Genomic DNA, 16068 nt, shown 5'->3' on the forward strand with positions numbered 1-16068 from the left:
CATGTCTGGCTACCTCATCCTCTGCCTGTCTCCCCAGAGCTGGCCCAGAATCATGAGTTCTACAAGAACGCCGACGTCCGGCCCCCCTTCACCTACGCCTCCCTCATCCGCCAGGTGAGCAGGGCAGGTAGGAGGAGGGTGGGGAATGGCACACAGGCTGCTCCCCCAGCCCCTGCCACACCCCTGCCTCCAGGAAGGTCCTGGGGCCAAGCAGTGGAGCTGTCCCGCTCCCTCTCACATGGCGGTCTTCCCTCTCTGCTCTGCGGGGCCCTCCTGCAGGCTGGGCCCTGTCAGCCTGCTGCATAGGGTTATGTGTCTCTGGGGGTGCACACACTGCTCTTCCTACTGATGCCCACCGTGGCATTCATGTGCTCATTTCCACATACACAGCCCCCCATGATAGACTCAGGGTCACTCTTAGTCTGTCTCCTTCCTCCCTCGAGCCCATGATCTTCATGTCACCAGTGTTCACATAGTATTCACACTCACGCATGAACTTACATGGACACATGTGTCCTCCCTGATACCCAGACAGGCATGTACACCCTCACACACATTCTTTCTCTCTCACACACACTGTGCTTAGGGTGCCTTTTGCCAAAATCAGAATAAATTCCAAACAGCCTCCACCCAGTGGACATCTCTCCCAAGAAAGACAGGACTGACTGCTTTCACCCTCGGTCCAGGGCCGGGTACTAAAGGCATTTTCTCTCCAGAAGCAGCTCCAATCCTTCTTGTACAAATACATAGCCCTTGGAGGCTCCTGCCCTCTTTATCCTTGGCCGGGCTGTAACCAGCCTGTCCCTCTGAGGGGACCCACCAGCCACCACCCATCTTGTTATCCACACATTTCTGAGCAGGTCTTCTTACAAGGTGAGCTCGGGCCCAGGCAGAAGGGAGAGATACTGGGGGAGGGAACCCAGGGCTGTGACCCTTCGAGGCCCAGGCTGACGGTCCCTTTGCTTGTTCCTTCCCCGCAGGCCATCCTGGAAACCCCTGACAGGCAGCTGACCTTGAATGAGATCTATAACTGGTTCACCAGGATGTTCGCCTATTTCCGCAGAAACACTGCCACCTGGAAGGTGAAGCAGGCCCCTTCCACCTTCTGGGCCCCAGTCACCCTTAGACCTACCATATCCCATGGAGACCAAGGCTGCCTAACAATTAGTTCCCTAAACCATTAGTCCTGCAGAAACAGCCACCCAAGGGCCCAGCCAGGGCTGCATGCCCCACGCCCACCTCAGCAGGAGCTGTGGATTGTTCCATAACCTTTTAATGATCCCTTCCTTCCAGCCTGGTGCTGCCTCCTTTCTGGGAAGCAATCCTTCTCTTCTCTAGGATACACCCACAAGGGCCCCAAAGATGCCAGCCCCATGAGGTAGGGCCTCTAGGAACTGCTAACACCCAAGCTTGGTACAGAGGCCTGGGCCGAATTTCACAGAGACCCCAAGGGTCTGGATACCTTGGCTTAAAGTACATGTTCTGAAGCCTGAGGGTGGGGCTAGGAAAGTGCAGGCGTAGACACACGGATGGACCAAGAGCCTTGGACCACACACTGGTGCACTGACAGCACTCACAGCCGTCCTCAGCTCTGCCGTCCCTGGCAGGAAGATAATTATCTCCATCCAATTAGTCATTTCAACACCTTCAGCCATAAGTTTTCCTGGGAGAGCAGAAGCAGGCAAGAGGGGGACTCTAGAAAAATGGGACACAGAGATGCTGGGGCACTAGGCCATTTATTTTTCTATAGCCAAAAGGGGTGTGTGTGTGTGGTGTGTGTGTGTGTGTGTGTCTGTCTGTCTGTCTGTCCGTCTCAAGGTGGGAAGGTGATATCTAAATTGGGAGAGTGGGCGGGGTAGGGGGGAAGAAGAAGAGAGTTGGCCCCTGCAGGGAAGGTTAGACGCGGGCAAGGACTGCCTCTCTGAACCTTAATTGGATCCCTGGCTCTTGAGTCCCCCTGCTGGCCACTGAAGAAACTGCAGTTAAACGGGCTACCTCCCCCAATCGCACTAGGTTTCAACAAGTGTTACCGAGCCCCTCCTCCCCACCAGCGCCCAGGACTTGGTGGGGTCTGCACAGTGCCTGCCTACCTTTGCCCTGGGATTATGCTAAGTGCAGCAGAAAGGACTGCATCATGACTTTCATATCCCCATACCCAATTCCCAAAGCTTGGGAGAGAAGCTGGGAGGCTGGGACAGCTGCTCTAATTGGCTGTGAGTGATGTCATTTTCTGCCAACCACATTCCTGCCCTCTTTATGAGCCAGCAGGGCTTGCTTGGGACCACCTGGTCCAGTCTCCAACCTCCAAGTCAGTTCAGATACCAGGTTCTTATAAATGATAGAGTCCTACAAACGTAAGGAATGATTATAATTATTACCTAATGTTTAATAATGCATATTAATCCTTTGCCTTTAGGGGTAGCAATATAGAGCCTCCTTTCCGTAAGACAGCCTCCTCTTTGGGGGCAAAGTACTGCTAAGCCACCTACCTTCCTTCCTTCCGTCTCTCTTACCTGTTACGCCCTGCTGCAATTTTCTAATTCTTCTCTTGAGGTCAGGTTAGGTGACCTGGTTTAGGTGACTTCCTTAAACTACTCAGTGACCATCCTGAAGCCACCCCCCTGATATTCTAACCCTGCCGCCCTTGCCCAGCCCAGCCTTTGACATCTCTGTGGTGTGTTCCTCCTAGTTCTTCACCCCCGTCTCCCCTCACCTAGTCTAGGGTCCAGTACGAAGCATCTGGGCTGGGGAAAGTGAACGACTAAGTAGGTGACTTTCCCAGTTAGCAGTACTCTGCTGCTGCTTCCGTGCCTGAGGCCACTGCCTGAGTCTTCCTCATGGCACAACAGAATCCATCCAGCTTGAGGTCCACTTTGACCTTCTGTTTTTTTTCAGCCACATCCATTCATGTTACTTGGGAAATACGCCGTCTACACCCAACTCTGCTTCCCTTCCACCTCTACTTTCCACTCATTTCTCAGCCCGTCAGGTCATCTCTGCTCCTCTCCCGAATTATTTGTGCTTCCTTCTTTCCCTTCTTCACCTTTGCTGGCTCTCACCCTGAGATACTTTCCACCTCAGACCAGGGCAGAAGGGTTGGGAGCGGGCATGGTGTGGGCCCAACCAGCTGCCGTTCATCCAGGGACAGAGCTGCCATCTGCCAAGCTGATGGTCCTTGCTGGCCCTCCCCGTGTCCATCCCCTCCCAAGGCCCGTGTTGTGGGCCTGTCCTTTTGTTTACGAAGCCCCCGCCAGACCCCTTAAATTGCCGTTAATGTTTCAGCGTAACGAATTAGTCTCTCATCACGAATCAGGCTTCGAAATGAGGGAAAAAAGCCCCGGTGAGGCCATCCTCGGAAATTGGGGTCATTCTCATTTGCAAAGCGGAGGATCGGAGCCCCGTAATGCGGGCAAATTTATTCCGAGGCAGGAGCCCCGGCGTGATTAGACCCTTTGTAATTATCGCTCCAAGAGATTCCACTCCAGCCGCCCGCCTCCCTCGTGGATTAGCAAGCGAGTCGGAAAAATACACAGGATTTAATTAGAGGCAAATTAAAATTGGTAATGAAATCGGGCCAGTTGCAAGTGGCAAGAGTTGGAAGGGAGAGAGGGAGAGGGGATCTCCAGGGGCACGGGCTGCCTGCCCTACCCGCTTTCTTCCCCGTTTAGAAATGTAAAGAGGAGACAAGGATGGGGACGAGGCGGGGGAGGCTAAGGGAGGACAGGTAGCAGGGACAGGGATGCAGGCAGGGATGGTGATAACTGGGAGCTGGCCGTGGGGGTAGCACAGCTGAGAGAGGAGGGTGCAGGGACAGGACTGAGGGACACGATGAGGTGGGGCAGACTAGGGCCCTAGTCCGGGCTCCCGTGGTGGTGAGTGGAGGAATTGGGCCAAGCACCCTGCCCTCACCCAAGCGTCCTACAAACCAGATGACCTCAATTCTTGAAGTTATCCTGCCAGGAGGAGGTGGAACAGACAAGGTGACTTACCTTCTTTCTCTCCTCTTTCTGACTCTCAGCTGTCAACCCACACTCTCCTCTCTCCCTGTTTATTTCAACACGTATGAGGCCTTTACTGTATACCTTGTACTCTCAAAATATAATCTGCCTGTTCTGAGCCACGGCCCAAAGCATGGCTCCCAGGCTCCTGTGGGTCAGTGGAGGTGGCAGTGAGGGTTTATGAGCTCTTTCCTAAACTTTTAAAAGCTTAGTGGAAATTCTGCATGCACCTGAGATAAAGCATCCTGGGCTTGCAGAGATGCCAGGGCCTGAATGTGATCTGCTGCTGATCCAAAGCCCTGAGTAACAATTACATGTGTCTTTGATTAACAAAGATGATGAAACAGATTATTACTAACTAGATAGCATTTAGTTAGTAGACGGAACTTTCCAAGACGTGGCAGGGAGAGAGGAGGCAGCTAATAAAATGGGTCATCCATGGTGAAGAGGCTGGGAGCCCCTGGCTCTATGGAAAGGGTAGGGGCCCGGCCCGCCTTCCCTTTGGCCGTGTCTCCTCCCAGCCCACCCCCCTCCCCTGCTCATCCCTGAGCTGAGGAAGGTGGACCACTGCTGCGTGGGACGTGGGATGGGGTGAGGACTATCATGTTTGTGCTTGGCCGAGCAAGCCGCTTCTGAGCTCCTCTTCACCCACAGAACGCCGTGCGCCACAACCTCAGCCTGCACAAGTGCTTCGTCCGCGTGGAGAACGTCAAGGGTGCCGTGTGGACTGTGGACGAGCGGGAGTATCAGAAGCGGAGACCGCCAAAGATGACAGGGTACGTGGGTCCAGAGCTGGATGGGGTGTACCTGCCCAGGGGGCAGGAGCCAACTCACCCCCACCCCCTACCTCTCCAGGGTACACATGTGCACCAGATCCTTCCTGGCTGGGGGAAGGCGTGTGGGGAGAAAGGAGCAGAGGAGACTAGTGCTTGGGGACAGGGGGCTGGAATCTGGAAGTGATGGATAATCAGAAGGCAGACATTTATGTCCTCTTCTGTCCTCACTCTGACTGAGGGAAGGGGCCAAGCAGGAGGCCTAGTAGCAAAGAGAGACAGGGGCCCCAAGTAGCCCTGGCCAGAGCTGGCACACAGGCAGATGCTGGCCAATGGGCCGTGGATGAGGGGCTGCCACCCCCCAGGGCACCTGCTCTCTCAGTTTATCAGGATGACTAGACCTCTGAGGTCCCGGGACCCCACCAATTCATCTTATGGCAGAGGAGAGCCAGTGAGGGCCAGGGGCTGGCAGGAGGCCCCAGGGCAGATTTGTGGCAGAGCTAGTTCCAGGACCAGGTCTCTGCCCTCCTGGTCTTTTGTGCTCAGCTTCACCACCTGGCATTTTATTTATTATTTATTATTATTTTTAATTTTATTATTTTATTTATTTATTTATTTATTTTGAGAAGGAGTTTCGTTCTTGTTGCCCAGGCTAGAGTGCAATGGCACGATCTCAGTTCACTGCAACCTCCACTTCCCGGGTTCAAGCGATTCTCCTGCCCCAGCCTTTCGAGTAGCTAGAATTACAGGTGCCCACCATCACGCCTGGCTAGTTTTTTTTGTATTTAGTAGAAACATGGTTTCACCACGTTGGTCAGGCTGGTCTCGAATTCCCAACTTCAGGTGATCCACCTGCCTTGGCCTCCCAAAGTGCTAGATTACAGACATGCACCAGCGCGCCCGGCCTATTACTGTTTTGAGACGGAGTCTTGCTCTGTTGCCCAGGCTGGAAAGCAGTGGCACGATTTTGGCTCACTGCAACCTCCACCTCCTGGGTTCAAGTGATTCTCCTGCCTCAGCCTCCCGAGAAGCTGGAATTACAGGCGCCCACCACCACACCCAGCTAATTATTGTATTTTTGGTAGAGACGGGGTTTCACCATGTTGACCAGGCTGATCTCGAACTCCTGACCTCAGGTGATCTGCCCACATCGGCCTCCCAAAATGCTGGGATTACAGGCGTGAGCTACTGCATCTGGCCTCCACCTGGCAGTTTAAACAGAAACTGAGGAGCCTGGGACAGGGTCAGGACCTCCCTTTGGCTTCCACGTAGCAGCAGTGGCCTTCTCCCCACCTCAAACACCCCCACCCCAGCCACCTGCTTGCTGTGCCCCTTGGGCCAGAGCCCCTGGGTAAGGAGAGGAGAGCAAGTTAGATGGATGTCTCTGAGGTGTGGGGTGTCTGCTCCCCTCAAAAGATGCCTGCTCTCCAGGCAGGAGCCTTTGCACGCCAGGCAGTGTGGGAGCCTGGAGAATGGAGGGAAGCCATTGCCTGGTGAATGCCCAGGGGCCAGTCTCCAGGCCTGGCTGCGCCTGCACGTCTGCTTCTCACCAGTTTGGTGACCTTTGGCTGTTTCCTTAAGCTCTGTGAGAGCTCTGTGATGGTGTCATCACTGGAAGAGGGACAGCCCCCAGCCACTGCTTTTCCTGTCCCAACTCCCGAACACCTTCCCGTGCAGAGAAGCCTTCTGTATGAAGCATGTGGGACAGGCTGAGCGTATGTCTGACATGTCCCAGAATCTAGGATGGCAAGACAGTGCGGGCAGACCAGGTGTGTAACTGCGGAGACTATAGATTGGACCTTGCCAAACATTGGAAAATCTAGACCGGAGAGAGAAAACGGGTGGCGGGGAGGGGGCAGCATGCTGTGAAGGCAGACACTGGGGGGATGCCAGTTCCCGCTTCCCAGCTCCGAGACCTGGACAGGTCCCTGAACCAAGCCCCTTGCACCCACCTGTGAAGGGGCTGCTCCTGCAGGGCTAGTTGAGTGTTGAAGACCGAATCAGACCAAGCACACACACAGCTCCAAGACAGCGGCTGATCCGCCCTGGCCTCCCGGATTAGGGAATGGGACCCATTCCCAGCACAGGCCCTTACTTAGTGAGAGTAAAGAGATGCGAATGAAGAGCTAAGTGAATGAGTGAGCCAAAGATGGCCTTCTCTGTCCTCCAGGAGCCCCACCCTGGTGAAGAACATGATCTCGGGCCTCAGCTATGGAGCACTTAATGCCAGCTACCAGGTGACCAGCCCAGAGCCCACCCGCTCACCTCTACCTCCTGCCCCCTTGCTTTCTCATACAAGAGACTCCGTCCTCCCCTGCAGAGGACTCACCAGAGGAGGGAAGGAGGGTGAAGACCCAAACTCTCCAAGACCCCACCTCTCTGCCCCACCCCGGCTCGGGGCTAGCCTCCACCTCTGCTTTCAAGGCTGGGTTCAGACAAGGCAGGCAGCTGGGAGGATGGCATACCTATAGCATCCCCTTTCCTGGTTTGTCAGTCTGGGGGTTCTCTGTTCCCTGGGAGAGGGGATAAGCCAGGCCCAGGTTCCAGGAAAGCTGGGAGGTAGGAGTTTGGGAGGTCAGAGTTCCAGCCATGGGGGAGGGGTGCTACATTCAAAGGCTGAGTTGGGGCTTGGGAGTTGCCCAGACAGATGCGCCCGTGGGGCCAGTAGGCAGACACACAGGCGGCTCTCCTTAGACTGAGTGTGCCCCGTCCTGTGGAGCCACTGACAAGGCCCAACCCTGTGCCCCTCCAGGCCGCCCTGGCCGAGAGCAGCTTCCCCCTCCTCAACAGCCCTGGCATGCTGAACCCTGGCTCCGCCAGCAGCCTGCTGCCCCTCAGCCACGATGACGTGGGTGCCCCCGTGGAGCCGCTGCCCAGCAACGGCAGCAGCAGCCCTCCTCGCCTCTCCCCGCCCCAGTACAGGTGAGCACACAGCACGGACTCCCACCCACCCCAGCGCCCCTCAACCACCAGGGAGGAGGCATCATCCCCCATCCCACCCCCACCACACCTCTCCCCAGGACAAGTGGCTTCTCTCTACCTTCCCTCATCAGCCCTCTCAGCCCTCCCTTGTCCCACCTGCCTGTTTTTCTTACCCCCTCTCCCCACCTCCCCACCTTCCCACCTTCTCTTCCCCCTTTTCCCCCTTTCTTAAGACGGAGTCTCGCTCTGTCACCCAGGCTGGAGTGTAATGGCAAGATCTTGGCTCACTGCAACCTCTGCCTCCTGGGTTCAAGTGATTCTCCTGCCTCAGCCTCCCAAGTAGCTGGAATTACAGGCATCTCCCACCACGCCTGACTAATTATTTTGTATTTAGTAGAGAATGAGGTTTCACCATGCTGGCCAGGCTGGTCTCGAACTCCTGATTTCGGGTGATCCACTGGCCTCGCCCACCCAAAATGCTGGGATTACATGTGTGAGCCACCTCGCCTGGCCTTTCTTCTGTCTTTCTTCTCCTTCCTCCGTTCGCTCATCTCCCCTCTTCTCTGCTCCGCAACCCAGAGCAGTCTCTGCCCCAGCACCGGCTTTTCTTTGAAGAGAGCCCTAGGGGAGATCAGCCCTCAGGTCTGATGGGATCCTGGGGAGGGGGCTGTGGGCATCCCACTGTGCCCCAGAGTTCTGGGTGAGTTTGGGGGGCAGGGGTCAGAGGGCATCAGAGGACAGCCACCTGGTGCCCATGCCATACTTTTGCCTCAGCCACCAGGTGCAGGTGAAGGAGGAGCCAGCAGAGGCGGAGGAAGACAGGCAGCCTGGGCCTCCCCTGGGCGCCCCTAACCCCAGCGCCTCGGGGCCTCTGGAAGACAGGGACCTGGAGGAGGAGCTGCCGGGAGAAGAACTGTCCTAAGGGCCTGTAGGGACCGGCAGGGCAGGGGTGAGACCCCTCCCTTCCAGAATCCAGGCCCCATCTCCCCCCACTCCACAGCCCCTCCCGAGCCTCAAGGCAAATCCAGGACTCAGACGGGGGAGGCCCGGGCCAGCAGCTCCCAGTGTGACCTGACAAAAACACGTAGGGGCAGGACGGTTCCCACCCCCAGGGACACAACCCCTGGTCTCGGACCAGTAGAGGACACGGAGGGTTCAGACCCCTCCTCAGACCCTCCCCACATCTGAAACCGCCTCCCCCCAACCACCAGCAGCAGCAGGGCCCTCCTCCCCCACCAGCTATCCCCACAGGGCCCCTCAGCACCATGGAGACCCGCAGGCGGGGCTTAGCCACCCCTCTCAAACCCAGGGCCCCCGGCACCTCTCTCTGGCCCCTGGCTCTGGCCGTGTTTTCTGGCCAGAGGCCCCCACTTTCCTAACTCGTGCTCCCTTCTGCCGCCTTTTCCGTACTGTGAAGAAAGAACTCTCCACCCCCAGCTCCCACCCTGCCCTGGCCTGAGTGGAGGAACTGTTCCTCCATCCCCAGAAGAAACAGCCCCGTCTGCTGCTGGGGTGGGACTGTCTGTGTGCCCTGTGGGGGTCCGTGTGAGCAGGCCCACCTGGCTCCAGCCCTGCCCCCAACCTGAGACAGAACCCGGCTGAGCCAGGCCTCCACCCCCACCCCCGTTTGCTGGGGGATCCTCCAGCCGCCCCCATGGGAAGAGGCCTGGTACTGCCTCACCCACAGAGGTCTGTGCCAGGTGTGCTTCTGCAGGTGGAGCCAAGCTCCCCCTGAGGCCAGAGGCGGGGGCCTGGGCCGGGAGCCCAGGGGAAGGCCAGGCTGGACCCCGGCTCCACACCCACATCCAGCCTGCAGGCCTCTCTGCAGTCCTCTCACACTCCCTCAGCTCCCCTTCCTCTGCAGTCGCCCTCAGCTCCCCTTCCCTGCCCGCCTCTTCCCCCCACGGCCCCCCTCCCCCCCCAGTTAAACGGATGACCAAAGACCTTTCTTATGCCGGAAGCAAAAACCAAAACTTTTTGTTGGCTTTTTCCTTTGTCGCCTCCCCAGCACCTGCCCTCCCATTCTCCCCCCCCGGCCCCCGGCTGGAAGCCCTCCCTCCACTTAAGTTATTGTTTTAAACCAAAGTTTACAGTGTCTGTTGGTGGCCAAGACCCTCTCTCTCCACCCCTCCTCCATCCACCCCGAGGACCCTGGGGCTCAGTGGAGGCAGGGCCCTGCCCCCCTCCCCTCCGCTCCTGCCCAGCCTGGGGGAAGGAGAAAGGAGGAGAGGAAGCAGGCTCTCACCCCGTCAGGAGTGGGCACAGGAGCCCTCCTCCCCGACCCTGGGCTGCTTCCTGGGGGCTCTCCAGACCCCTCTCTAGGACCAAGTCACCCGTCGTGCTGGGAGTGTGGATTCTAGCAAAAGAGCTGGAAAAAAGTGAGACTCTCCACAGACCCCCTATGGGGGACCCCAACTCAAGGCCAAGGACTGGGCATATTGGATGCTCATAACACCTCTGGCCTGGCCCCTTTACTGAGAAGACTCCTTGGATATTTCCCAAGAACCCCCCACATACACCCCTCACAAGCCACCCCTCCTGAGAGGCAGGGGGCCCTCCGCCCCCTCCCCATGTATTCCCCACCTGTGTTCCGTTTGACCAGCACAGAAATATTAAACGTCCTCTATTCACCGGGCCCTGTGTGTGTCACCGAGGTGCGGGAGAGGAGGAGCATTAAAGCTGAAAGATCGCTCTGCTCAGGGAACCTGGGCAGAGCAGCAGCAATGTGAGGGTCGCTGTGGTGGTGGTTTCTGTGAGTGGATGGAATGAGCAGCCCTGCAGGGGTGCTGGGCATGTGCCCTCACTGTAGACAGGGCCCACCCACCTCCAGTTCCCCTGTGCCTCCTGTCCCTTCCACGCTTAAACAGGGTTCTCTGTCATTTTCCTGTTTTCTTCCAGTGTCCCAATCCTTCGCCCTAGTTCTTTCACTAGTTTGAAATCCAAGTTCTTGCCAGAGTGTTGGAGAAGGCAGCTGATTTGCTGCAGGGATGGAGAGGACCACTGCCTCAGGGTTCCTTTACCTGTGCCACCTGCTCTGGAGACGTCCACCCCCATGCCCAGATGTCCTTCCGGGCCCATTGTCCACGTCTTCAAGGGGGCTGCCTGGATAAGCGTGTGTGTGTGTAGTCGTGTCCAGGTGTGGTGGTGGCATCCTAAAGCAGTAGGACCCTTAGTGTGCATATACACCCACGTGGCACGCTGTGCGGTGACCATAATCATCATAGTCATTGTGGGCTCACGGCAGAAATGGGATCATTCAACCTGTACAAAGGGGACCCTGGATAGGCCGCAAGGAAAGAGGCCAAGGGCCAAGCTGTTAAGCCAAAGATGGGCCCTGACACTTCCCCCAGCCCCAGCACACCAGCCTGCGCCTCTTATTCCGTCTTAAGTCCTGGTTCCCCACCTGCTGCCCCTCCTCAACAGAGCCCCTCCTGCCACCTCAGACCCCCGTGCACATCCCCAGGGCCTCAGCCGTCTCATTGGTCTTCTTTATTTTTTATTTTTTTTAAGATGGGAGTTTCACTCTTGTTGCCCAGATTGGAGTGCAGTGACACTATCTCGGCTCACTGCAACCTTTGCCTCCCGGGTTCAAGCGATTCTCCCGCCTCAGCCTCCCGAGTAGCTGGGATTACAGGCATGCACCACCACGCCAGGCTAATTTTTTTGTATTTTTAGTAGAGATGGGGTTTCTCCATGTTGGTCAGGCTGATCTCAAACTCCCAACCTCAGGTGATCCGCCGGCCTCGGCCTCCCAAAGTGCTGGGATTATAGGCGTGAGCCACCGCACCCGGCCCTCATTGGTCTTATGCCACCTTCTGGACACTCCCTCCTTGAGGGCAGAAAGGAGTCCCAGGCCTGTCCCTAGGGACAAGGCCCAGAAGAGTGTATTTGGCGAGCAGGGGAGGGGAGGGTGTTGAGAAAGCTGAACTGGAGTCAATCACCCTTTCCACAAATCACCAAACTGCTGGAACTCTCCAGCCAAATGCTAGGAGAAGGACCTGGATGGTGAGTCTTTGCTGGCCTCTCTCTACTTTCAGGCATGTCTTTTGTCCTTTTCCTCCATCTGTTTCTGTCTGTCGCTCCCTCACCCTGCTTTCTCTGTCTCACCTTCATCCACTCTGCAGGCCTGCTCCACCACAGCCCTAATCCTCTGGACGCTTGTGTAGAGCCTGGGGTGAATTCCCTGTCCCCCATGGTACCTCGAGAGGGGCTGGGGAGCTCAGCTTGGTCTTAGAGTCTCCCCACCAGACACTGTTTAAAGAAGTAGCACTGATGTGTATTGTAATCTGCCCCTCCCAGCCCTCCTGGAGGCTGCCAGGGCCTTGTACGGTAAACCTAGCTGCATGTAATCTGTGGACAATGGCATTCTCTACAATGCAATAAAACGATTACCCATGATTTTGCTGCAGCTGCTTCCCCCTTCCCCTTCTTCCCCTCCCAGCCGGGACCTACCAGAATGCCCCAGAGAATCCTGAGGTGTTGGCTGTCAGTCTCCCAGCCCTGTTACTCTACCCCCTTGAAGAAGAGCGTCAGTTCTGTGGACTAGCCCCAGGGGCATTCTTCCTATGCCAGACTCTGGAGGGACAAGACTGCACCTAGCTTTATTCTCAGGACCGCCCTTCCCGCAGTCTAACTTCAGTTTCTGCTGCTTCAACTAGAGTCCTCTTTGTATTCCTCTCACAGGGCTATAGTGAATTGTCAGTGCATTTGCAGGTGGGGTGATGATCTATTTTGGACACTGGTACAGGGCAGGGTCTGGCAATATAACAAGAGCTGTTATGAGCCATCACCTTCTGGGTGCATTGGGCTTATAGACTCAGTAATTTATTTTCTTCCTGATCTGACATCCTACATGGGGCAGCCCTCCCGCAATTATTACCTTATTCGAAGTAAGAACAAACATGTCCACCGCCCCGCCAACCCCCATCACGCTTTGCCGTCAGGAAGCCCTGCATGCTGGGTGTGTAGCTTCTCTCCTTCCTACTGTTAACTCACAGCCAGGGTGCAGGCTGTTGTTAGCTGCGGCTGGCAGCTTGTCCTGGTCTTAGCATTGCTGAGTCCTGTTGGGGAAGCTATCTTTGGAACCTGTTTTCAGGCTGGGGAAAAAAAAAAGAGAGAAATGCTCCAAGCCGGACATTTTAGGGGTGGGATAAGTAGCGCTCTGTGCTCTGCATCCGGCAGAAGTCCCCCTTCCCCTTGGCACTCAGCACTTGGCTCCCCCACCGTGAACTCGCCACCTTGCCCAAGGCCTTCTTGCCGATGGTCAGCAGAGGGCGCTTTAAACAAAGAAGACCGGCTCCTCTGGACAAACTTGCCTGTCTCCAGAGCACAGAACAATTTCCCTGAGAATGCCAGCCGCCACACAGCGGAGGGCTCAGTACCTGTTTTAAAATAGTAATAATTATTAACATTTAATGAGCCCTCATTATGTGCCAGGCACTATCCTAGAAGCTTTATATTTCATTTCATCCCCAAAACGACTCTGAGTTAGATATTATTATCCCCATTTTATGGATGAAGAAACTGAGGCAGAGTCAAAGAGATGAGCAGATAAAGCATTAAGAATAAAGAATCTTTGCAGATGAGCAATCCGGGTTCTGGGCTTAAAAAAAAAGGAACCTGTGGCTGACGGTGGGGAAAGAGAAGAGGGAGACCCTGTGGTTTGCCCCTGCTTTCTAGTGACACAATTTACTTTGGTGTTCGCTGCTTCCCTGCTTCTCTGGAGGCTCCCAGTGGGGAAATGAGGCTCCGAGCACCTCGAAGCCAGGAATTAGGCCCTGGCTTCTGAGTTCCCCAGCTGCCATTCTTCTCTAAGCAGAATAAGGTAAATTGATCTTGGAACAGTCACTGAAGGACAGAGTGAAGCAGAGAAAGAAGTCTGAATTACCCTATAAAAATAATCAGACAGGGGCCCTTCTGATGGGACGGTGAGGCAGAGCAGGGCAGACAAAGATCCCCTTGTCTGTGGTGAGGAGTTTACAATGACACCCCTCACGCATAGCACACACCTTCACACAAACATGCACATGCTACTACCCGATATGCTGACACCAGAGGTCCCTTCCATCTGCAGTCATCTCTAGGTGACCAGCCATGGACCCCCAGGGTGGGACATCCCACCACACAGAACCCCCGACACCTCACTGGCCTGCAGTCTGCATCCGCCTCAGGATCAAAAGTTTAGAAAAACAGCCCCTCCCGAGAAGGTGGTCATGGTGGCAGCCCAGCTGAAAGGCCCTCTGTCCTAGCCAGGAGGGGCCAGGGACAGGGCTGGCAACCTTCCGAAGACTGGCTGAATTAACAGGGACAGTGCAGTGGTGGGCTGGGTAACCAAGCCGGCACTCTGGGCTTCTGGCCCTGGCCCTCCCACGAGGGCCTCTCCTGCTCTGGGACCTGGAATGCAGGCCTGTCTATACAAGGCCACCATGCTTGGGCTCCAGGAGTGGGCCAGGTGCAGGGGGTAAGGGTGGGTGGTCACCAGAGAAACACAGAGTGGGTCTCTGTTCTCTGAGAGCTGCTTCTCTGGCTGGGAAACAGATGGAGATCAGCCGAGTGTCATGTGCTGTGAGGGAGTAAACACAAGGGTTCGAATCCTGCCTCTGCTGCTTGCCAGCTCTGTGGCGTTGGGAAAGCCACTGGACCTCTCTGGGCCTCAGAGTTCTCATTTGTAGAATGGGGTGGGGTAATATCTCTACATCACTGGCTTGTTGAGAAGATTAATGATATGTAAAAAGATGTCTGGTGCATAATATGCCCTCAATACATAATGGCTGTTAATAAAATGGAGTCCTGAGTGCCAGTCACCATAGGGGCTCAGGGGGACCCAAGTGCTCACTGGGGACCAGTGTATCCTGGAAGACTCCCTGGAAGAGTTCTGGAGCTGAGGAGGGGAAATTTGGGTAGAAAGAGGGGACAAGAGCGGACATTCTAGGCCTGCAGGGGAACTGAGATGGAGCTTAAGGAAGGTTAATGTGGAAGAAAACAAAAAATTAAATGGAAGCAGCAGAGACAGAGGCCGAGGCAGGGAGGCCAATAGGGTCTTAGAAACCTGGCCCCGGGGCCAGGCACAGTGGCTCACGCCTGTAATCCCAGCACTTTGGGAGGCTGAGGCGGGCGGATCACCTGAGGTCAGGAGATCGAGACCATCCTGGCTAACATGGTGAAACCCCGTCTCTACTAAAAATACAAAAAATTAGCCGGGCATGGTGGTGGGCGCCTGTAATCCCAGCTACTCAGGAGGCTGAGGCAGGAGAATGGCGTGAACCCAGGAGGCGGAGCTTGCAGTGAGCCGAGATTGTGCCACTGCACTCCAGCCTGGGCAACAGAGTGAGACTCCGTCTAAAAAAAAAAAAAAAGAAAAGAAACCTGGCCCCATCCCTGTCATTACCAACTGACTGCCCTGGGCTTTGGGTGGGTGAATTGGGGTGTGGTTTCCCATAAAGTGGCCCTAAGACTCCCTGACTACTCAGAAGGCTAAGGGGAGAATTACCCGGCTTGGTGGCATGAGCATGCCCACACCTGCTGACGCCAGTAAGTGGTGATGCTGCTGCTGCTGTTGATGCCACTGGGGAGTTTCCATCCACAGAGGGACTGTCTTGGACTTAAATGGGTACTTCACAGGTGTGGCAGGGGCCAGTGAGTGGTGCTGTGACCTTCAGAGGTGTGCACAGCAGAGCCATACAGATTCGACTTAGCAGGAAAGGTTTGCAAGGCAGGGGATAGCTGAAAACACACAGGTGGACTGGGCAGAACACCTGGGGACAGCCAGGAAGGCCGGACAGGGAGACTGGGTTAGTGGGAGGTGATAGTGGAAAGGCAGGCACCAGACAGGGGAGGGCCCCGCAGGTCAAGCTGGGGACCAAGCTGGGGCTTGGGGGAGCTGTACCCACAGGGGCATTTAGAGCAGAGAAATAACAGGATTGACCTGAGATTTGGGGAAGAGGCCAGGTGGAACCATATAGGATGACAGGAGCCAATTAGGTGACTCTTCGGGTTGTCCAGGTGACAGATGATGAAGGCCTAAGTAGGGTGGCGGGTTGCTTTGGAAAATAGTGTCAGGAGGCTTTTTGCAAAACAACAGAGTAAAAGAGGGGCTGTTGGCTACCTGAGAGAAAGGAGGTCAGGAACAAGCTCAACAGGGCCTTCCTAAATGTCTATTCACAGGAGAGAGGGGAATCAAGTGTGGCACATTTGACAATGGAATATTACACTGCAAAGAGTAAATAAAGAGCTCCCATCAGCAGGGTAAATTTGAGCAAAAAAAAAAAAAAAAAGTAAGTTGAAGAAAGATACATAGAGACTGTTCTCATTTGTATAATGTTTGAAAACGTGTAATAATTTTCTATATCATGTATGGGCACACATACATGTAGCAA

The 16068-nt window shown here is 55.5% G+C and overlaps 1 protein-coding gene across 7 annotated transcripts in view; it reads left to right on the forward strand.

Annotated features, from left to right (window-relative positions):
* FOXP4 (forkhead box P4) overlaps positions 1-12091 on the forward strand; it is a 56235-nt gene extending 44144 nt beyond the window's left edge. For 6 of the 7 annotated variants that reach the window (XM_012496571.2, XM_003266292.3, XM_030796591.1 and 3 more), the window contains 6 exons: positions 38-114; positions 981-1082; positions 4653-4774; positions 6942-7008; positions 7524-7693; positions 8468-12091. In XM_012496571.2, coding sequence (XP_012352025.2) covers positions 38-114; positions 981-1082; positions 4653-4774; positions 6942-7008; positions 7524-7693; positions 8468-8615 — 686 coding nt within the window. In that variant the 3' untranslated portion in view covers positions 8616-12091. The remainder of the gene's footprint in view (positions 1-37; positions 115-980; positions 1083-4652; positions 4775-6941; positions 7009-7523; positions 7694-8467) is intronic. The other variant, XM_003266293.3, reaches the window with a different exon arrangement.
* Positions 12092-16068: the final 3977 nt, after the last annotated feature.

Source organism: Nomascus leucogenys, chromosome 17 (genome assembly GCF_006542625.1).
Source record: "Nomascus leucogenys isolate Asia chromosome 17, Asia_NLE_v1, whole genome shotgun sequence".
Taxonomy (NCBI): domain Eukaryota; kingdom Metazoa; phylum Chordata; class Mammalia; order Primates; family Hylobatidae; genus Nomascus; species Nomascus leucogenys.